The sequence below is a fragment of the Balaenoptera physalus genome, assembly GCF_965194825.1.
Source record: "Balaenoptera physalus genome assembly, chromosome: 2".
Taxonomy (NCBI): Eukaryota; Metazoa; Chordata; class Mammalia; order Artiodactyla; family Balaenopteridae; genus Balaenoptera; species Balaenoptera physalus.
In genome coordinates this window covers 15,796,164-15,819,219 of record NC_138883.1, presented here as the reverse complement: position 1 = coordinate 15,819,219, position 23,056 = coordinate 15,796,164, and the positions used below count along the sequence as shown (strand labels likewise).

Below are 23,056 nucleotides of genomic sequence, written 5' to 3'. Positions count from 1 at the left end.
GTTTTTTACTCACTTGGCTCACAGAAGTAGCATGAGGCTAAGTGTAAAAGAAAAAAAGTTATTTTAATATTGATAAATGTAATATAAAAAAGGTAGAGAGTTCTATAAAAGGGTAAAGGATTATTATTCTATTGTATGAGTGTCCTCCAAAGGACCCAAACTATCCTGTGAAAATTGGTGATGAAAGGTGAACATGGGAAATCACCCACCTATTAAGCTGGTTTTATGATACTAATAAAAATGTGAGTACTAATAAAATTCTTGGATTAAATTCATAACTCAGAAGTACCTGGAAGTTTTAAAAACAGCTTACCATACATACTAAGGCATCACTGGACTTTCAGTAGTTCCAAAATGCAAAGGTATAAAATGTTTTCATCAATAAATCCCCTGGGATTCTAGGAAGTGACCATCTCTTCCATGGGCAAGACCTGGCAGGTAAGGAATAACCATATAAACGTTCCAGAGACCTTCCTCGTTTGGATGGTGGTTTAGGAAGAGCTTCTTCCACCACTTTCCCTGAGGTTAGGACTGAGTGAAATCTCCAGTGGGAATTAAGATCTTGATGTTGATGCCCTCAAACTCCAGGTTCTCAAAACTGTTGAGGCAATCTGATGAATCAAGAAAAAGAAGAATGCTTTTGGAAGACAAGACCAGCCGCCTCGGCTCACCAAGAAGCTTGGCTTAGAGCTATATGTCCCTCTTATTGTCAACACCGAGTGGGCTGTACACAGTGGAGAAATGAACAGAAGAGTGGAGAACAGAGTCTGCCTGGCAACCCGCCTCGCAGAGGTGGGCCCAAACCAGTCAGCCATCGAGACAGTACAAGCCCACTTTCACATTATAAGCCCACCTTCACATTAATCACACAGCAGACACGAGCAGGGGTATTTATTTAAGCCCTAGGTTAATCTCCAGGAGAAGAGAACACCAAGAAAGAGATGTTTGCCAATGAGGAGCCAGATTAAGGAGCTAGATCAGGTGCAGAGAGGAGAATCCGAGTCAATGGTCCAATTCAAAGTGTCCATAGATGAGATAAAGCTGGAAAACTAAAACCCTTTGAGAGCAGATAAAGACAGGGCCAATATTAGCTTTTTTCTCAACTGGCCATCTTTGTCTGTCCTCAGGTCTTACTAAACCTTTCATGAAAGACTCTGCTGAACCATCAGATGCTATCCCTACCTTACAAGAGAAAGGAGGGAGGAAGGATATTGGAAAAACTAAGTCTGTGCATGCACATTGGGATGGGGCAATCTGGCTTGGAATCTCTGCTGTCACTTATGGGCTGGGTGACCTTGGATAGTTCACGGAACCAATCCAAGCTTTCCAATCTCATAAAACTAAGAAGGCAAGAATGGTCCTTTGAGAGGGTTGTTGTACAGCTTACTCTAGGGAAAGCCCATAACCCATCGTCTGGCATATAGTAAATCCTGAAACAGATGAGCAACTTATCTCCAGACTTCCATACTGAGTCCCACAATACTCAGTCTGCCTCAACCAAATCCCACTAGACAAATGACAAATCCAAGTCTCCCTACAAAGATCCCTATATACAGAAGTTTATAAGTGAATGCCCATCCTAAAGTAACAATCAGATTCCCAGAAGTTACCTGTGATCAAAGTTGGCCAGAAAGAAAAAAAAAAGAGTCTCTGTTCAAGCTACCTTAAAACTATTTAAATGGTAAATGCTATCCAGGCAGTATTTTAAGTAGTTATATTTTAGGCAGATTTGATAGCCTTGCTGTTTATAGGAAACAGTGAAGATGCATTTTAAAGGCCATTAAAACCTCCCATGGTGGGCTTTCCTGGTGGCGCAGTGGTTAAGAATCTGCCTGCCAATGCAGGGGACATGGGTTCAAGCCCTGGTCCGGGAAGATCCCACATGCCGCGAAGCAACTAAGCCCATGTGCCACAACTACTGAGCCTGTGCTCCAGAGCCCGCGAGCCACAACTACTGAAACCCGCGCGCCACAACTACTGGAGCCTGCACGCCTACAGCCCGTGCTCCGCAACAAGAGAAGCCACCGCAGTGAGAAGCCCGCACACTGCAACGAAGAGTAGCCCCCGCTCGCTGCAACTAGAGAAAGCCCGCGAGCAGCAACGAAGACCCAAGGCAGCCAAAAATAAATAAATAAAATAAATTTATAAAAAAACAAACAAACAGAAACCTCCCATGGTGATCCCAGATGGCAACAGGAAACACCAAAGGGACACTGGCCAGTTATCAAAGATAGACAAGAAAGAGGAAGAATCATATATTAGATTAGTCCCCAGTGGGCCAGCTAGAGAGAGTGCTGAGATGGTATGCCTGCTGAAGAGTAGCAGAACCAACTATCTTTGTATATATCATCAGAATCAAGTCCCCAGGCATGTTCCCTTATTGGTGAGAAATGATCTTATTCCCAGAGTATAAAATTTCTAAAGCCCTCTCCAAGGACCCATCTGAGAGAAGAGAATTCCGAGTGGGAACGGCACTGGCATTGAAGAACTGGACAGGACCGTGGATGGAGACATCAGAGCTTGTGTGGAAGATTCAGCCAGGGGACCAGGGCCCGCCCCTTGGGACCTGTGGGGCAATTGATCCCTTAAATCCCAGCAGAGTCATGGTTCTTACCTGGATGATTTTGCCCTCAAGGGGATATTTAGTAATGTCTGGAGATATTTTTGGCTGTCATACCGGAAGCACTGATGACACTGGCATCTAGTGAATAGAGGCCAGGGAAGCTGCTAAACTTCCTACAATGCACAGGACAGGTCCCATGACAATTATCCAGCCCAAAATGTCCACAGAGCTGAGGCTGAGCAAGCCTGCATCAGAGGAAGGGAGAAACGAAGGACCATCATGGACAAACTGTGTCACGGCTGTGATTAAGAGATGTTGCGTAGTCTGTTTTGTGGATGTCACTTATACAGTTTGTCCCAAGTGCACATCTGGGACAATATTCTTAAATTAATTCAGCTGTTCTGAACCTGGTTGAGAAAGCTTTAAAAATATTTGCCTTCTGTGCATTTAAAAACAACTACCTCGCACCCCCTTCTAGCCCCTGAGGGGAAGTAAGAAAGCAGTTGTTCACGTTAAAAACCTGGGTCTTCTCTCTGATCAAAATAAACTCACAATATTCATGTAACATTAGTCCTACTGGGTTATTTCTCAGGCATGTTTAATATGGTACTCACTAGTGGGGGCATGTCATAGAGGCAGAAAGATACACATACACACACATAAACACACACAGACCCTCGGGCGCTCTCAGCCCACCATCTGGCCCTCCCCGGCCCCCCGCTATTTAGGCAAGATGCTGGTGTACATAACTAGTACCCCAACGAACTTTTCCACTAATACTAGGAATTGGAAATTGTAGTTGAACCCACAGAGCCGAGAATAATACCCAGTTTCCAAAACAAGGGTTTTTATCTTCTTGACATAATAATAATTTTGTTATCCCCATTGCTGCTAGGGACTAGTTCAAAGACACGCTGTGAGAAACAAGTCTCCTGCCAAGGGTGTTCTTCAAAATCTTTCTTTGACTCAGGCCAGGCACATGGCAGAGGACTCCAGGAGTCCTAGGCTTTCTCCACCAGCCCGTTCCTGCAATCCAAAGTGATCAATTAGCCCACTAACTGAACATCATTACCAGACTGAAATTGTCATCACCCTGTTGTAAGCATTTGGTGGGTTCTAAAGTCCCCAGGTTATCACAGCACCGATAAGCCTAGGGTAACATGTTACTATTTGTCAGCTACACCCAGGCTCCTTTCGTTCCAAAGGCAAATACACATTTCTGCTGTATCCTTGGGAGGGAAGCCAAAGAAGAAAAAAAGTGTCCCTTGGTTTTAGAGATAATATCAGAAAGCCTGCTGATCAGCCAGATAAAAAAAGGCAGCTGCTTCCTACCAGAGGCCAAAGTCCAGCTCAGAGCAAGAAAATGGGATCCAGTCCAAAATCTGACCAGGTTTCCTACAGTATCTTATCAAGTGACAGTCGGCCCAGCCCAGCAAAAGAGCCAGCCCACAGAAGGGGAAGAAGAGGCTGCCCACTTCCAAAATCTGCTTTGGGGGCTTCCCTGGTGGCACAGTGGTTAAGAATCCGCCTGCCAATGCAGGGATACGGGTTCAAGCCCTGGTCCGGGAAGATCCCACATGCCGCGGAGCAACTAAGCCCGTGCACCACAACTACTGAGCCTGCGTTCTGGAGTCCGCGAGCCACAACTACTGAAGCCCGTGCGCCTAGAGCCCGTGCTCTGCAACAAGAGAAGCCACTGCAGTGAGAAGCCTGCACACCACAATGAAGAGTAGCCCCCGCTCGTCGCAGCTAGAGAAAGCCCATACATAGCAACAAAGACCCAACAGAGCCAAAAATAAATAAATAAATTAAATAAATTTTTTTTAAAAACCTGCTTTGGAACCCAAGTAATCCCTGCTCAATCCCAAGTAATTACCCTTCCTTGCTAACTGCCCAGATTTCCTGCTGGAAACCTAGGAAGAATTATTTTTACTTTATGTTATATAAATACTTATAAATTATCCCAAGTCCAGGCTCACTCACTCAACTCACTGTGTGGTTTTAGGCAAGTCACTTAACAAATCAGGGGCTCCATTTTTGTTGGATGCGATATGAGTTTCACTGGAGATGTGTTCCCCAAAGAGTGATCCATGGGCCACCTGTATCTAAATTCCAGGGATGTTTGTCACCCTAGAGCGGAGCCAACAGGTAGTCCCAGGGAATCTGCACGTGACATTACTAGTACTCACTTATTTTCCCATCCCCTCCCCTTCCTGGAGATCAAACAATGCATTCCAGGCCCTCTTTGCAATTGGATAGAGCAGTGTGACTTGTTCAGGCCAGTGGGCTGTGACTGGAGGCCAAAGCTTTGAAGAGCCATGCCATGCCTGGCTCTCTTCCCCTGAAAAACCCTGAAGTCTGGAGAATTGCCCAGGCAGCAGCAGACCTGGGGGAGGGGGGTGAGTAAGCTGGTGGTGTTTGTTAGGTATCGTATAAGTTAGCTTCTCCTCAGTCAAGGATCCCAAAGGCCACAGAATTTATCGATACGTAAGGGGGAGAGAGGGCGGCATCACTGTGAGTGGTCTGTGTGGCCAGCAGTTGACTGACACCTGTGGCAGATGCTGTCATTTGCTTACCCCAACTTCTCCTTTGCTCCCAGCATTCTAACTTTGTTCATCACAGCCGGAGATGAAACATGATTCCTCTGTGCCTTGGGGTTCTGAAACTTTAGCAGGCATCCGAATCACCTGGAAAGCTTGGCAGACACAGATTGCTGGGCCCCAACTTCTCTAAGAATTTCCACGTCTAACAAGTTCCCAGAGGACGCTGTTGCTACTGCTGGTCCAGGGACCACACGTTGAGAACCAATGGTCTAAATCAATCCACCCCATTCTCCTTCATCAATTACTCACTTTCCTAAGCTCCCTGGCAGGTAGGAATGGTCATGTGACCCAGTTCTGGTCAATGAGACAGAAGAGGAAGTCTACAGGGAAAATTTGGGGCAAGATTTTCCTCCCATAAAAGGAGCCCTTTTTGTCTTACCTTAAATGTGGTTGAGTAATCAGAGAAAGTCAAGTACTATATGATATCACTTATATGTGGAATCTAAAAACTACAACAAACTAGTGAATATAACAAAAAAGAAGCAGACTCACAGATACAGAGAACAAATTAGTGGTTACCAGTGGGAAGAGGGAGGGGGGAGGGGTGGGGCATTAAGAGGTACAAACTATCATGTATAAAATAAATAAGCTACAAGGATATATTGTACAATACAGGGAATATAGCCAATATTTTATTATAACTGTAAACGGAGTATAACCTTTAAAAATTGTGAATCACTGTACTGTATACTATATTGTAACCTACAGTACTGTATATCAACTATACCTCAATATAAATAAATTTTTTAAATGTGGTTGAGTGAAAACATGCTATTGGGTCCTAAGGCAGCCATCTTGCAAACAAGGTGGTGACAAGCCTGAGGATGCAAAGCTAAGGTGCCAAAGACAGCAGAGCAGAAAGAGAACAAACCTGGGTATACGCGTGTGATATTGTGATTGAGAACAAGAAATATGTATTTAGTCTTGGTCTTTCCTGGCACAGGGCTCCTAAAACCCTTGGAATTTCCTATGATGAGAGCCATAAAGGTTCTTTTGTTATGTTAATGAGGTAGCTTTGGAATCCCCTAAAGATGGGGGTTGGTTACCAGGGAAACCAACCAGGAATAGAGGGCTGGAACTTTCATTCCCACCCCACCCCACCTCCAACCCCCAATTTCCCAGGAGAGGAGAGGGGCTGGAAGTTGACTTGATCACCAATGGCCAACGATTGAATCAATCACGCCTTTGTGATGAAACCGCCATAAAAACTCAAAAAGGAGGAGATTCAGAGAGCTTCCAGGTTGGTGAACCATAACACTCCACATGCCACCATGCCAGGCCCCAAATTCCCTGGGGACGGAAGCTCCATTGTTTTTGGACCTCGCCCTGTGTATCTCTTCATCTCACTTTTGATTCATATCTTTAAATATCCTTTGTGATAAACCAGTAATCTAGTGAGTAAGCTGGTTTCCTGAGTTCTGTAAGCCACTCTAACAAATTAACTGAACCCAAGGAAGGAAGATGCTGTGGGAACCTCTGATTTTTCGCCATTCATCAGAAGCACGGGTAACAGGCTGGACTTGCAATTGGCATCTAAAGTGGAGGGCAGGCTTGTAGGACTGAGCCCTTAACCTGTGGGATCTGATGCTAATTCCAGACAGATAGTGTCAGAATTGATTTGAACTGTAGGACACCCAGCTGGTGCCAGAGAATTACTTGGTGGTGTGCGGAAAAATCCACACATTGGAATTGGCACCAGAATCCTTAACTTGTCACTGGGAAACTGATGCACCAAACCTGAAACAATCTTCCCCTAGCCTTCTGGCTATGCGAGATAAGTAAGCGTCAAATTCTTAATCCACCGTAAATTGACGTTGGGGGCAACGTCCATTTTCGTGTTGCACGTAGAAGGACTCCAGCTAGAGTAACACTCCGTATCTCTACCCCCGTTGCTCAGCCAGGCAGTGGCTTACCCAGTGGACTCAGCAGAAGGGACTGAGCTCCCTCAGCTCAGACTCTTTCATCTCTTGTTTGAAACCATCTGCTGTAGAGAGCTGCACTGTTTTGCTCTCCATGATGTAGCAAGGTCAGTGGAGCAGACCCTGCCCTCACTGAGGAGGCCTGTGCTACCAACGACCGAGATGGAGTGGGAGGCAGATTTTCTAAAATGACCATGGAAGATGCCCCTCCCTAATCCCCAGAACCTGTGATATGATGAGCGATTACTCCCATGACTCTGTCATGTTATAGGGCACAGTTCACGTTAAGATAGGGAGATTGTCCACGTGGGTCTGATCTAATCACATGAGCCTTTAAAAGCATAGTGCTTTCTCCAGCTGATGGGAGAGCGCAGAGGGGAAGTCATAGAGATAGAAGAAGGGTTCCATGCTGGTTTTGAAGATGGAGGCCAAGGAATGCAGGCAACCTCAAAGGTAAGAATGGCCCCCACCTGACAACCAGCAAGGAAACAGGACTCTCAGTCCTACAACCACAGGGAACTATTCTTTGCCAAGACCTGAATGAGTGTGGAAGCAGATTCTTCCCCGGATCCAGAGCCCAGCCCAGCCAGCACCTTGATTTTAGCCTTTGATATCCTAATCATAGAACCCTTGCCAAGCCTGCCCAGACGTTTCACCTACACAACTATGACATAATAAACGAGTGTTGCTTTAAGCATCTACATTTGTACTAATTTGTTACACAGCAATAGAAAACTAATACAGCAGGGAAATTCTTCGAATTCAGGGTGAAAATGGTTAGTAAGTCTTTTTGGCATCAAAGCTAAAGCTACATTCTCTGATGAGCTTATCAGCAATAAAGCTGACCTTTTAATCTCCATCTGACTCCTGTGTCTATTTCTCAATTAGTTCTGAACTCCAGAGGGGGAAAAAAAGTTTTCATTTATTCACCCCATAAAAACCCCAACAGTCGGGCATTCAGGAATGCTTGTGGCATTTCTATATAATACAATAAGTCTCCACAATTCTTTAAAATGAGGCTCAGACGTGGAATGGGATAGAAGAAACCAAATCATATCACCTCAGAATATAGGCACCTAGATTTTATATTTTATCTTTACTCCACTAAAAATCCTCTCCTTCCTAGAGCTGAGAGAAAACACACCAGATGAATGGAAAGCCTTAATCAGTGAGCAGGTGAAAAGATAAATAAATAAATAAACCTTCCTCATGGGAACTAAAACTTCACAACCCCAAGCTTTGTTGGTTTGTACAATTTTCAGTTCTCAAATAATCACCTAAGGGTAACGGGCCTCTTAGATGTAGTTTAAATGAAAAGAAAAAAGCTTTGAGATTTTCCACCAAAACTGCATGCAGCAAGCAAACTGCTGCAGAATCAGTTGTTTGTAGTTTCAGGAAGTGTACCCATGTTCCTCCTGGAACTCAGACACCCCTTCCACAGCCCCCTCCAAATGTTCTGCAAACGCATACATAGTGTGCTGCCAATTCGGTAATATACTGCTGCTCCTTCCTAAAAGACTCCCAGTCTTTGATGGCACTGCAAGGACCTGAGTGGGCCATCAGCATAAAAATGAAACGTGAGGGGCTTCCCTGGTGGTCCAGTGGTAAAGAATCCGCCTTGCAATGCAGGGAACACCCGTTCGATACCTGGTCGGGGAACTAAGATCCCACATGCCACGGGGCAACTAAGCCCATGCGCCACAACTAGAGAGCCCTCGTGCCGCAAACTACAGAGCCCACGTGCTCTTGGAACCCACGGCACAACTAGAGAGAAGCCCACGCGCCACAAGGAAGAGCCCGCACACTGCAACGAAAGATCCCGCTTGCCTCAATGAAGATCCCACGTGCCTCAACTAAGACCTGACGCAGCCAAAAATAAATAAAATAAATAATAAACCTTAAAGAAAAATGAAACGAGATTTTGAAGGCTCTGTCCCAGAGTCCTGTGAATGATCCATTTGAGAGACATCTTTAAGGGGAAGAACAGTCCTCTGTACTTGCAGTCCGAAATTCGTTATGGGAACTAAGTCCCCAGTTTCGGTAGCAGATGTCATCAAAATGGTTGCAACTTCTTCCCTCATTTAGAATACAGTAACCAAATTTTATTTTTGCTAAAGGGGGATTTCAAATGCCTGTAGTCTGATCCTTTCTTTCTACAAATAAACTCAGATCTAGAGAAGCTATATAAAAATAGAAATGCCAGATCAGTCATTTCTCCATTTGACTCCTGTTCTTCTGAGTGTTTAATCCGCCAGATTCATTTTTCTCTAAATCAGAAGCCAAGAGGACAGGGCTAAAAGGGTACCTCTGAGAAGTTCAAAACTGCTCTTGGAGACAAGGTTGCCACATCTGGTTTAGGGAGACGAGCATCTGAGAAGCACAGAAGCTGAGCACTGATGGTTTCCATGGTGATCACGGGGCCCAGGTGCATGTTCTAATGAGGCCAGCCAGCATTTCGGGGCAAAGACTGTGGAACATTCCAGGAAAACCCCCATGTCACCGAGCTACTCATGAAATTTGAATGGGTGGCTAGCCTGCCAACAAGTGCTTCTTTCAGGAGACACACAGCAGCACTGAACTCTGTGTCTGGCCCTGTACCAAGCTCTTTTCCATACGTTATTTCATTTAATCATCACCCAGACCTTAAATTCAAATTCCATCCCATTTTGGCGATGAGTAAACTGAGGCAGCTCACCCAAGATCACTGAGCTTATAGAAGGTGGCTCTAAGCCAGCTCTAGTGCCTTATTCCTCCACTCAACTCTACCAGAATTTCTGAAACTGGTAGCTCTCGAGGGGAGAGCTACCTTGCATTCTTCTAAAGAGAAGTTTATGTCATGATTTCTTGTCTCAGAGGGGAAAACAAGCGCAGCCTTAGAACTTACCACTGATCTATCTTTGCCCATCATTGCCAGATTCTGAAAAAGATCTCAAATTATCATTTTTAAATATGAAGTCATCATGAGAAATAATTCCCTGAAGAAGGTTTGAAAGACTTGAGAATTATGTCAAAACTGAGAAAGAGAGCAGAAACGACCTTACACCTAAGTAAAACTAGTGTTCTGTTAAACTATGTGAACAGGTGTGAGCTAAAGGGCTTTGGAAACCCCAGTCCAATCACGTCTACTCCACATGCCTGTCACTGATGCCAGGAATGCCATCTGTAGAAAATAAATAATTCCAATGAGATTTTTGTCCCTTGTTTAAAGGTGAGTATTCTCAAGAGGAAAAACCTAATTAAGGCAATAGCAATCATCAACACCTTAGTATGAATTAGTATGTTAGTGTACTACTGCTGATGGAGCACTCAGCAGTGGGGGGGGGGACCATGAGGAGACAGATACATAGCACAAAGCAATGTCTAGAAAATGCAGGCTTCTGGAAGAGGTCTTAGAAGCCAGAATCAGCCTGAAGATGCTGTGCTTGGAAATAAAGTGAAGGCGCTCTAAAAACAAAATGGATGGATTTATAATTCTCTACTTTATTGCCAACACACTGAGGAACCCATCTTCCACCTTTCATAAGAAATTGCGTATGCCTCACCTCTTCAGAAAATCTGTGTTGGCAAATCTATACTTAACCCTCTTGTGTTGTGATTCCAGGAAGACCGACAAGAGACAAGAGTTTAGGCACAGTACCTGTGACTACCATGGGCCAAAATTAAAAATACGACCATAACATTGAACTATTCCCTTAAAAGTGATAATGATACAATAACACCCTGGTAATTCCTTCTGGATCCTGTCAGGCTAAAGCCAACTGGATCACAGAGGTTAGGGTTTAAATAGATGGCAGTACTCACTCGAAAGACCTTCTCCACTCTTGCAATGCTCTTCCCAAAAATGGTTCCAAGTTGGTCTCCAATTCCAGCCAATAGGAAACCAAAAAGTGGAATTCCAAAGATGGCATATAAAATGCAAAAGATTTTGCCTCCTTCAGTGCTTGGAGCAATATTCCCATACCCTGGTGAGAAATAGTAAAAAGAGAGAGGGAGAATGGTGAGGCGCCAGAGAAATTACAGCACTGAACGAAAGAATCCGGACTTCTTAAAGGGTTTCTCCATTCCCCACACCCCCCTCCATTTCATGAGTTTTAGGAGCAGAACTTCATTTCCAAGGCCCTATAAAATTCAGAACATTGTTCCATTGCTTCTCTTCCTTCTCTCCCTGTAAATACTTTCAAAAGGATCCAGGTTTCCAGGATCTTACTGTGTTTCGTTAGATGACATTTTAGGAAATCTATGATCACCCAGAATTGCATTTCTGATGGGAAATGGTACAGCCCATTTCAGAAACATCAAACATCTAGGATGTGTCTGGTTTAGGGACGCTGAACACCTGAGAAGGGTTCAGCATTGCCTTTTTTAGATTTAAAAAGAGCTTCTCCCTTACAGCCTCATCCCATGGCCATCCCCTCCTCCTGACAGGCTGTGGTTGTCTCCAGCATTTGCCTTCTTTGGGTGATGGGTGCTGCACATCAAGGAGGATGTGTGGTCTAGTACAAATTCAGAAAGGACCCACGCATCGTACAGCCCTACCCTGGGAAGACGGTAAAGAGTGGAGGAGGGAAGACCTCGTGCTCTTGCTCACACTGACAGTGATGGTTAGCTCTGCCTGGAGCGCTTTCTCTCCTTCCTGGGAACTCCGTATCATCTGAGTCCTGCCTCTCCTCCCACCCACTTCTTTTTTTTTTTTTTTTTTTAACATCTTTATTGGGGTATAATTGCTTTACAATGGTGTGTTAGTTTCTGCTCTATAACAAAGTGAATCAGTTATACATATACATATATCCCCATATCTCTTCCCTCTTGCATCTCCCTCCCTCCCACCCTCCCTATCCCACCCCTCTAGGTGGTCACAAAGCACCGAGCTGATCTCCCTGTGCTATGCGGCTGCTTCCCACTAGCTATTTTACATTTGGTAGTGTATATATGTCCATGCCACTCTCTCACTTTGTCCCGGCTTACCCTTCCCCCTCCCCGTATCCTCAAGTCCATTCTCTAGTAGGTCTGCGTCTTTATTCTCGTCTTGCCCCTAGGTTCTTCATGACCTTTTTTTTTTTTTTTTAGATTCCATATATATGTGTTAGCATACGGTATTTGTTTTTCTCTTTCTGACTTACTTCATTCTGTATGACAGACTCTAGGTCCATCCACCTCACTACAAATAACTCAATTTCGTTCCTTTTTATGGCTGAGTAATATTCTATTGTATATATGTGCCACATCTTCTTTATCCATTCATCTGTTGATGGACACTTAGGTCGCTTCCATGTCCTGGCTATTGTAAATAGAGCTGCAATGAACATTGTGGTACATGACTCTTTTTGAATTATGGTTTTCTCAGGGTATATGCCCAGTAGTGGGATTGCTGGGTCGTATGGTAGTTCCATTTTTAGTTTTTTAAGGAACCTCCATACTGTTCTCCATAGTGGCTGTATCAATTTACATTCCCACCCGCAGTGCAAGAGGGTTCCCTTTTCTCCACACCCTCTCCAGCATTTATTGTTTGTAGATTTTTTGATGATGGCCATCCTGACCGGTGTGAGATGATATCCCACCCACTTCTTGCACCAAGGATTATCAGGTGCTAAATAAATGTTTGTTGGTGGAATGGATGTTTAAATACAAAAGAATCCTTTTATAGCCAGGTCTATTCATATGTTATATCAAATAGTGCTTTGAAAACACCAACACCTGCATTCTCAAGAGTTCTGCAATTACATAAGTAACTCATGTCTAGTGAGTATTCGGCTTACTCTGTATGACGGGACTGCAGAAAGTGGTGCTGGAAGAAAAAGGCATAGCATTAGCACAAATTATACAGAGATGAGACTCTAAATTACTTGTTACTCACTTTCATGCCAATGAATCTTGCAATATTATGCTAACTAGTGTCTAGATAGTCACCTAACTATTCTCCCATATAGGGCAACTCATGTGGAGCCTATTTCTAAAGACATGCAAGAAGTGAGTTATTGGGCTCATGGCTTACTGGCATTTGGGGGATGCAACAGAGTAAAGATAATGTTGATGGTTGGTCCATCATTCGTCCTCCTATGGGCCTGGAGAACTCACTGTCGCTATCTGCCTTTGGGTGATGAGTCACCTGGTTATTTTCCCTTTCAATTTTCCAGTCACAATCATTCAAACCTCTTATCACAAATCATCTAAATTATAGCTTCTATTTCTTAAATGACTGTTCAGGCAAGCCTTCCTAATCTTGCATTTCTTTTATTCACCATGATTTTGATTTAATTGTGCAAAAAAAAAAAAAAAAAAGGCTCTCAGAATTTTTTTCAGGTGTTTTCAGGAACTTGGACAAAATCATTTTGTAAGCATTTCCCTCTAGAATAATCCAATTTACATTAAGATAGCCCTATTAAAAAAGGAATAAAGGTGCCTATACAGCTCCACTTTATGCAGAATTATGGTGACTCCTGGAAATATTCTGGTAATTTGTGGAAACATTTATGACTCTTGCTTGACTCTCATAATTGCCTGATTACTGTCAAGGAATATAGGTTTTCTTTTAGTCTGAATATCTCAGAAAGAAGCACATTGCAGACACAGGCAGACAAATTGAGGCTTTGAACCTGCTTATAGGCCTCTTACTAGCCCTAACAGGGGCTGCACCCCTTTCTCCAGCTTTTAGAGAGGATCTGCCCCACCACTTGGGTAAGGATTGTGCTCAGGGGACATTCCAGTGTCACCTAAGGAGCATGAGAGAAAAGTGGGAAGATGAGACTCGAATATGATACCACCTCCTTCTACCTGGTTGGCCTTAGGCTCGCTTCACCTCTCCAGTCCTAGTATTAGAGGGGTTCAAGGACAATGTGGGGAAAATCAGTGAACTGTAGAGTGCTACACCAATGCAAAGTGTTAGTAGTAGTATTACAATCAGCTCCTTACTTGTTCAGTGTTTCGCAGACTAACGCTAAAATAAAATAAGAGCAAAGTTCTTGGGCACTAGTGAAGTAATATTCAAATTGTAACAGGGAAAAACCAAATCTGACTACATGTTGGATCTGTTTCTTTTACTTTAACCTTTGCTTCCTGTTGCTTTTGTTCACTAAAAGGATAGTGTCTGTACACAATGGCCTGCCTCAGGGAACCCTGCCCCTCTGCCTGAATGTTAAACCCAAGTGCCTTTGTTCAGGGAAACATCCAGACCCTGTCCACCTGTGGATGGCTGCAAGAAAGGAGAAATTAACACATCCCCTCCCTGAGGTTGGCCATTTCAGGGAACATCTGCAAGTCTTATAGCCTTTTTACTTTACTTCCTCGTCTCCTCCCCGTCTCTGTTCTATAAAAGAAACTGGCATCCAAACCCCGATAAGATGGTTTATTGGAGACACTAGTCTGTCATCTTCTAAAGTCAAAGTCGTTATTCCTTGCCTCAGCACCTCGTCTCTGATTTATTGGCCTGTCGTGCGGCAAGCAGAGCGAGCTTGGACTTGGTAACAAAATCAGTCTTTAAATATATTTCAGGCCATCACTTCACATCGGACATAAAGTAATTGCTGTTCTTGAGTAATGCTGTATTTTGTGTGTGTGTGTGTGTGTATCTGTGTCCCCTGCCTCTGATGAACTATATGGAAAGACGGTTCTCCAGTTTGACCCTTAACCCTGTTACTCTGAGAAAATTCCAGAAGTTACATTTTAGAGCTTTGCTCTAAACAGGAGGCAACAAGAGGGCCACATTCCTGGATTTTTGCCTCTATTTGTACTGGGCCTGCTAGACTTCCCTGCCCCTCCTTCCAGAAGGCTTGATAGAACTTTCAAGTAAGGTATAACAGTGGCTCTAGAACTCGAGACTGCAGGGATTCCTGTTCTGATTCTTCCACTTACTAACTCTCAGATCTTGGGCAATTTACCTTTCTGCCTCGCTTTCCGCGACTGAATGATGGAGCTATTAATAGCACCTACCTTATAGCTTAAAGAGTTACATGTGAAGCATGAGTAACCTGTGGAGATTAAATACATGTGAAGCATGATGCGAAGAATAAGCCCTCAGTAAGGATCCACAATTATCATCTTGCCCCAGGTTTTCTGTGGGAAGGAATCGTTTCTAAGCTATGTGTCTTCACGAAAACTAAGCCCCAGGAGAAAACAGGGTTGGTTCCTATTTTCCCTCTGGAAACTCCACTGTTCTCCTATAGCACCAGGACAAAGGACAAAATGCCCGTGCCCCAGGCTGGGCTGACTCAATGGCTTGGGTGGGCCCACAGCTGGATTTGGGGTGTGGGTATCCATGGGGCAGCAAAGGCTGGGAAGTGAGAGGCAGCTGGTCAGGCAGAACTAGCCCAGGACATTAGAATTGGATTTCATAAAGCAGAAGAAGTCCCAGGAGCTCCTCCACCAACTGACTTCTGGTGACTTTTGGCAGGAGATGACCAGCCCAGAGAGAACATTCTGTTGTGAACGAGAAGGACCAAGGCAGTGCTTAGCTCTGGTCACCCCTGGCTAGAAAAGAGCCCAAGCCCTTTCCAAAGAGAAAGCTGGTGTTTAAAGAGGACTTAGGCCTGAGTAGTGCACATGAAACTCTTCCATTTGCTGTTTACATGCCAAAGTCAAATCTTGGGCAAACCATGTGCTATTCAGCTCTGGTATTTGGTTTAGAGTACATGTTCTCAAAGCCTACTGTCTGTGCATTTATGGGCGTGTGGCCTGTGCAGTCACACGGAACCCCACACTTAGAAGGGCCCCATGCTTGGTTTAATGCTCTGCCCTGGCCATTTTGTCGTTCTTAATCTTTTTTTTTAGCAAAAGACTGAATTTTCATTTTGCACTGGGCCTCGTGCCTTATGGAGCTGGTGCTGGTGAATAAAGCTAGGCTCCATGGCTTACCGACCTTGAGATACTGAACAAGCTACTTGACATCCCTGGGTCTCAGTCTTCTCATTAGTAAAATAAGGCAAATAAGAGTACCTACCTCATGCGGTTAATGTGAAACTAAGTGAGATAATGTATGTGGAACACAGTTCCCGGCACCTAGTAAGTACCCAGTAAGTGTTAGCCGCAGTGACAGCTATTCCCAAAGCCATGGGCTAAACATCCAACCCAAGTGCTAGTCAAGTAGAAATAGCTGCCTCGGTCCCTTGGCAAGTACAGTTCTTAACTGAGGCCACCAGGCAAGGAACACAGTTACTGACTATCGTCTGGGACCTGATGAGGGGCTCTCTAGGATATGGGTAGAGCCAAGTGACTTAATCCAAAAATGCCTCAAATGCAGAATTCCCTGGCAGTCCAGCAGTTAAGACTCTGCACTTCCACTGCAGGGGACATGGGTTCCATCCCTGATCAGGGAAATAAGATCACACATGCCACGCAGTGCGGCCAAGACAAAAAAAAAAAATGCCTCAAAGATGAAATCTAATTGCATTCCATAGCTGTTGGTGAGAATGCAATCATTTTCTGCCCTTCCACGGGTGATGGTTTGTGGGAAAGAATCTGCACACAGGAGTATCATTCCTCCAGCTTAGAAAAACTAGTTGCTGGAGACCCACCAGCAGAGTCAACAACTGAGGCAGGTGGGACTTTCTCACATCAGAATTAGTTACTGAGAAAGGGAACAGGGTGCACAATGGCCTCAACAAAGACAGCAGTCTAGCCTTCTGGCATGGCTCCTGGTTTCGAGAAGAGCCTGAATGTTCTCCCTTTTCCCATACACTTGTAGATCTTTCTGTATATCTGAGCACAAGAAAACCTTATTTTTTAAAAAAAAAGAAGCTTTGATATTTTCAGATCAAAGGGACCTCTGATACGGAGTAATATCACTGCCTTTCAGGAAAAGACTATTATTCCTAAGATCTCTCTAACACATTCTAAATAATGAGCACATTTTTTTGTGTCTAAATAGTACATAGTACATAGTACTCAAGAGAGTCTTTCTGGAGAGCAATTTGGCAAGCCTTTAAAAGGTCCAGGCCCTTTGACACAGCAAGCCCTGGGGGATCTTTCCAAGGAAACAGCCAGAGATGACGATCACCATTCATGAACAAAGATTTTCATCGTGATGTTACACTATCACAAAAGTAAAAACTGCGTAAGACTCCAGCAACATGTAATTACAGCATTGATAGTAGAGCCAGTGGAACCCATCAAAGCTTATGTTTTTCAAAGAACCTTAGTAATATGGGAAAATGTTTACCGAATTATGTCACACATTATGTGAAATCAAGCAAGCGTGCTAATGTATGCGTATTTCACTAATAATGAAAACGCTCCTCAGCTCCAGCTGCTCTACTGCCTGTGTCCTAAATGACGGAAAATTTCTCAGCAAGAACGGGAAGAATTAGCAGGCTCTTAGTTTTCTTATAAGCTTTGCTACCACTTGTGATGAATGAATTTACCACTAAATAATTGGGGAAAAAACCTTATTTCCTCACTTCATTATTCTTACTAACATTGTACTTATGTTTTCTTTAGAATTCTCTTAATGGTATGACTCTCTAAAGACCCTACGCCCTGGAGTCAAAATTTAGCCAGCTAAATGGTGTTCAACTCACAACACATTATTTTTCAATTAATACAAAGTGAGAGAGAAAATAGCGTTTTCTCCATTGAATAGAAAAGGACCCAATCTCTAACACTAACACTGAGCCATGATACTGAAGCGGACTTGTGGTTTGGGTTGGGTTTTATTTTTGTTTGTTTTTGCTTTACGCTTGTTTTGTAGTGGTTTCCTGTTCAGTCTCCACCTTCTTTCATATTTTGGGAAAGGTCTCTGTCCTTTGCCCAGATATGACACAGTGTCCTGCCTCTCACTATAGAGGCGACAGCATCCCAGGTTGCCAGGACACCAGCATATGAACTTAGGGGCTTACCCAGTAGGAAGCTCTAAGACTTTAAATCAAGAGCAAGTAGCCCAAAGAAGGTGGGACACGGCAGCTGCAGTGGCCAGCAGGGTCAGGCACTGGCTATGAGGTCAGAGGATACTTACTGGCCCTCTGTGATCTCTGAGCCATAAGTGTGCATTGGTTAGAATTTTTCAGTCTTAGGCGAGATAAAACCCAATGCACGCTCGCTTAAGAAAAAAGAGAAATGTACAGACCCCAGTAAATAGCAGGATATTTAACATTTATTTCTTAATTCTTCATGGGTAGCTTCTTTCCAAGCTCAAAGGATGCAAGCTGGACCCCGCTTATCACTCCTCTTTTGTTACTCGGCTTCTTTACTGTTAGCTGAATTGTAGGCAGAAAAACCCTCAAGGGACGAAAATGAATGGTAGGGTCCCAGGCTTATCCTTTTCCCAATTTACATCCAGTAAGAAAGAGAAGTCACTTCCTCCAAAGCTCAAGCAAAAGCCCAGGAATTGACTTGCTTATTGGCCTAATCCAGATCTCATGTCTGTCTCTGAACTCAGGGCTGTGGCCACGCACATGCAAGGCACTGGTTTTCTTTTTTTTCATGGTTCTAATCTAATTTTAATTCACATTTTTTAATTTAAGTATAGTTGATTTATAATGTGCTAATTTCTGCTGTACAGCAAAGTGATTCAGTTATATATATATATATATATATATATATATATATATATATATATATACACACACATTCTTTTTGTTATATTCTTTTCCATTATTGTTTATCATAGGATATTGAATATAGTTCCCTATGTTATATAGAAGGACCTTGTTGCTTATGCATTCTATATGTAATAGTTTGCACCTACTAACCCCAAATATCCAGTCCATCCCTGCCCCACCCCCTTCCCCCTTGGCAACCACAAGTCTGTTCTCTATGTCTGTGAGTCTGTTTCTGTTTTGTAGATAGGTTCATATGTGTCATGTATTAGATTCCACATGTAAGTGACATCATATGGTATTTGTCCTTCTCTTTCAGACTTACTTCACTTAGTATGACAATCTCTAGGTCCATCCATGTTGCTGCATTATTTCATACTTTTTTTATTGCTGAGTAGTATTCTGTTGTATATATGTACCACATCTTCCTCATCCATTCATCTGGCAGTGGACAGTTAGGTTGCTTCCATGTCTTGGTTATTGTAAACAAAAGGCACTGGATTTCTTAGTCTAGACAAGGTGATTCTTCCCCTGTGGCCTGGGGGCCAAGTGTGGGGAAGCGGACCATTAGGGAAATGGTTATCAGGACAAGAGTGAGTAAGTGAATGGGTGCCAAGCAGCAGAAACTGAGTCATTTGCACAAACTCAAAGATTCCAGTGTAAACACATTAAAAAGGGCAGAAGATGTTACACATCAAATGTTCCTCATTAGGCGGTTGGAACCACCATTCCTCAGTTAGATAATGTCATGTGGGTCAATGAACACAGTTGTTCAATAAACCAAGCCCTTGGGATCTTAATGAGTTAACACGATAAATGGGTGCACATCCCAATGTAGCTATAATGTTTTTCAGTGCATCATATAGGCCACTGATTTAGCCATTTTATAAAAATAAGAATATTAGAATTTTCTTTTTTGTTTAATATACACTAATGTCTCATGGGTCCAATACTGGGCACTGGAGTGCACTTTCCAAAATGTACTTCTTGAAGTGGCCTAGACTTTCTCAATTTCAATTATTTTACTATAAATCCCCCTAAAACACATGACACATTTCCCCATCTTAATAACCAGACCATTGAACACAATCTAACCTGACATTGGTCTTCTCTGATCTACTACAGTGATGCCCTCGGGGTATGTTGAGGTGTATAACACTTTTTGCCATTACACCAAATGGTGCCATGTCATCCTGCTTCCTTTGTTGGATGCTGTGGGATTGAGGACAAATATGACCTAATCTGGTCTGGAGTGTCTGAAAGGTTTCTAGGCCCTAGACTCACTAGTGTAATGCACACCTCTACTAATTGTATAGTTGATCTTAATGTATTTGCAGATTTGCAAGCGTGAACCTAGTACATCATATGATTAAGAGGCATTCTAAAAGGGAATGACAATTCTCTCTCACTCTAGTTTTCTTATTGCACATAACTTTCTTGATTGCACCAATGTAAAAATAACACAGGTCCTAAAGAGGAGGTCTATAACCATAAACAAAAACCAGTGCCTCTAAACAACGCTTAGCTTCTGAAACTTGTGCCAATAGGAAGTCAATCGTCAAAGATGCATCCCCCAAAAAAGGCATACTCTCCAACACCAAAAAGTAAGGGAGAGGGAAAAACCTCCCAGAAGGCAAAGCTGGGCCTCAGAGAGCTATGAGATTTGAGAGATTTGAGCTATAAGAGAGATTTCCTCCCAAAGAGTATAAACAAATGTTAATGAAGGAATCCTCCCACTTCGAGGGCAGAAGAGCCTCCCACTGTCTGTCCAACATTGCTATGAACCGGTGACTGTTGTGTGTCTCCCATTCTTCTGAATGAGAATTTTTATTGTAGTGTGACTTCACTACTTTACTACTAAATGAGGGCAGATAACTCTCAAACTCATTTTCAGCAGAGCTGGGAGAGGGATGCAATCTACAGATTCCACCATATATGTAAGGATTACCAAAAGAAGATGAGATTGCACAGAAGCAATATGGGAAAATAATACAGAGAAGAAGTACAGAGAATGATGAGAGGGTCCATAGGTGGCAAATCTCAGAAAGTGCCAGCAAAAATCCAGTTATGAAAGTGAGTGTCTCACCTTGAACTTCAAAAAAGATATCCCTATATGTACCAAGTATGGAATGTAGGGTGAAGAGGGAGAGCAGCAGAAGCCCCCCCTAAACTTGATCTGATCCAGAAAAACAGAAGAGGCAGAGCTATACAGAGAATAACACAGATGGGCCATATTTGCAGGAAGCACTCTGTCTCTTTGACAATAGGAAAGAGGAGAGTCTTGGCATGTGTTACCAGAAAGGTTACCTGTTTCTCCCTGCTCTCCTCTCCCCAGCCCATGGAAATGTTCCGCAGAGAGCTGGTCCAGGAATATCCAGTTAATTTGGCATCAAGTATGTGAAAAAGAAACTGGCCCAGGGGCTTCCCTGGTGGCGCAGTGGTTAAGAATCTGCCTGCCAATGCAGGGGACACGGGTTTGAGCTCTGGTCCGGGAAGATCCCACATGCCATGGAGCAACTAAGCCTGTGCGCCACAACTACTGAGCCTGCACTCTAGAGCCCACGAACCACAACTATTGAACCTGCACGCCACAACTACTGAAGCCCACACACCTAGAGCCCGTGCTCCGCAACAAGAGAAGCCACCGCAATGAGAAGCCCATGCACCGCAACGAAGAGTAGCCCCTGCTCACCATAACTAGAGAAAGACCACACAAAGCAACAAAGACCCAATGCAGCCAAAAAAATAATAAAAAATAAAAAAGAAAGAAACTGGCCCAGCATAAATATAAAGCTTCCATTTTTTAAAAATGTGAAAGAGCAGCTAAACTTACCAGTGAATGTGAGACACTCAGCAGAAAAATGTTGTCCCAACCAGACGAAAATTGGAAACAACTATGAAGTAATCACCTCTAAGAATCATCACAGAGAAACCACAAAGATGCAAGAAATCAGGGAGGAAATGGTGAGATAACAAGTGCAGATGAAATGTGAGCTGAGCTAATAGAATGCAGGGAAAAAGTAGGAAAGAAAAAAGTCCCCTAATGATCACAAAAATGAAAACAAAATTGGAAGAAGCACATGGCAGAGTAGGCACTGTGAAAAAACAAAAAAAAAAAAAGAAGAGAAGATAATACTAACAAGTTGAAAACCAAATTTTAAAGATAAAAAGAAGTAGAGGGAAAACACTAGACATAAAAGACAAGCAAAGAAGTGATGATAGGTGTATAACTGGAATCCCCAAAGAACAGAACCAAAATCATACAGCAGAGAAAATGTTTAAAAATAGCAATCAAGAAAACTCTCCTGAAATAAAAGGGACAAAACCTGGTAGTGTTATCAGATGAAAGATAAAGAAATAATCTTTTGAGTAGCTGAGCAAAAAGATCAAGTCACTTATAAAAGGGAAAAAATTGTCTGGCATCAGGTTTCTCCACAGCAACATAAGCATTGGGAGAAAGTGGAGATCCAACAAGCTCCTTAAAAAAGAACATGTGAGTCAAGGGTTTCATTTCCAGCCAAACTGCCCTTCAAGTATAAGGCTACCATTTTGAACAACACAAGAACCCAGGGAATATTGCTCCCTGGAGCCATTCTTAAGGCAACTACCTGAAGAAGAGTTTCAGCCAAGCAAGTGATGGTGACAAAAGCTATAGCAAAACCATGATGAAAACCAGGGCTAGAGATGAACACCAACAATACTTAACTGTAGAACTATTACTAAAACAAATGGGAGTACCCAGGTAGCAGAACAGAATAGCACAATGTGAAATATACACCCTGATGTTACAGAATGATACAATGAGTAATAATTGATAGTGGAAGAAGAAAAGAAGTTGAAATGCTGAGTAAGTTCCCTGACTGCATTATATATAATAGCTGAGAGCCAAGAGTTATTAAAGTGGGCAAATCTTCTAATAGAAGCCTAAGCATATTTAATAATGTAAAAGTAAACATTAAAAGGATGGTGTCAACTAAAATTGTGTGGTGGAGAAAGAGAAGAGATGTCATCACCCATAATAAGGAACTAATAGATACTACTTAAAGAATAGAACACTAAGGTTATTATATGCGATTATAATTATAAAGTTAACCCCTATGACAAATCGTTTAATCCCTATGGCAAAAATACAAAACTCCCCAAGTATCAGAAAAAAGACACACACAAAAATTGACAAAAGACAAAAATTGGTGCAGGAAGGAAGTAATCATAGCTCGCCTTATAATCAGTTGTGAAGAGGAGCATTTACCTAGCAAAATAATGCAACTATTCACGTTCACTTTTGACTTAATTAAACTATACTGGGAAGGAAGGAGGACGGGAAGAGAGCCCTTCTACAGTGGAGTGGGGAGGAAAAAGAGAACTAATTCTTCATCTTCCACAACAGGAAGTCAAGAAATCATCTCTAAAATAAAATTCGGGAAGTGTAATACCAATGTGACATTT

General features: G+C 42.9%; 1 protein-coding gene across 7 annotated transcripts in view; it reads right to left on the bottom strand.

The window, feature by feature from the left end:
* KCNK10 (potassium two pore domain channel subfamily K member 10) overlaps nucleotides 1-23,056 on the bottom strand; it is a 165,671-nt gene that overhangs the window by 45,567 nt on the left and 97,048 nt on the right. For all 7 annotated transcript variants that reach the window (XR_014260964.1, XM_082451345.1, XM_082451346.1 and 4 more), the window contains exon 4: nucleotides 10,887-11,047. Coding sequence is in view for 6 of the 7 variants with exons in the window: in XM_082451345.1 (XP_082307471.1) it covers nucleotides 10,887-11,047 (161 nt within the window). In the remaining variant the exon portion in view is untranslated. The remainder of the gene's footprint in view (nucleotides 1-10,886; nucleotides 11,048-23,056) is intronic.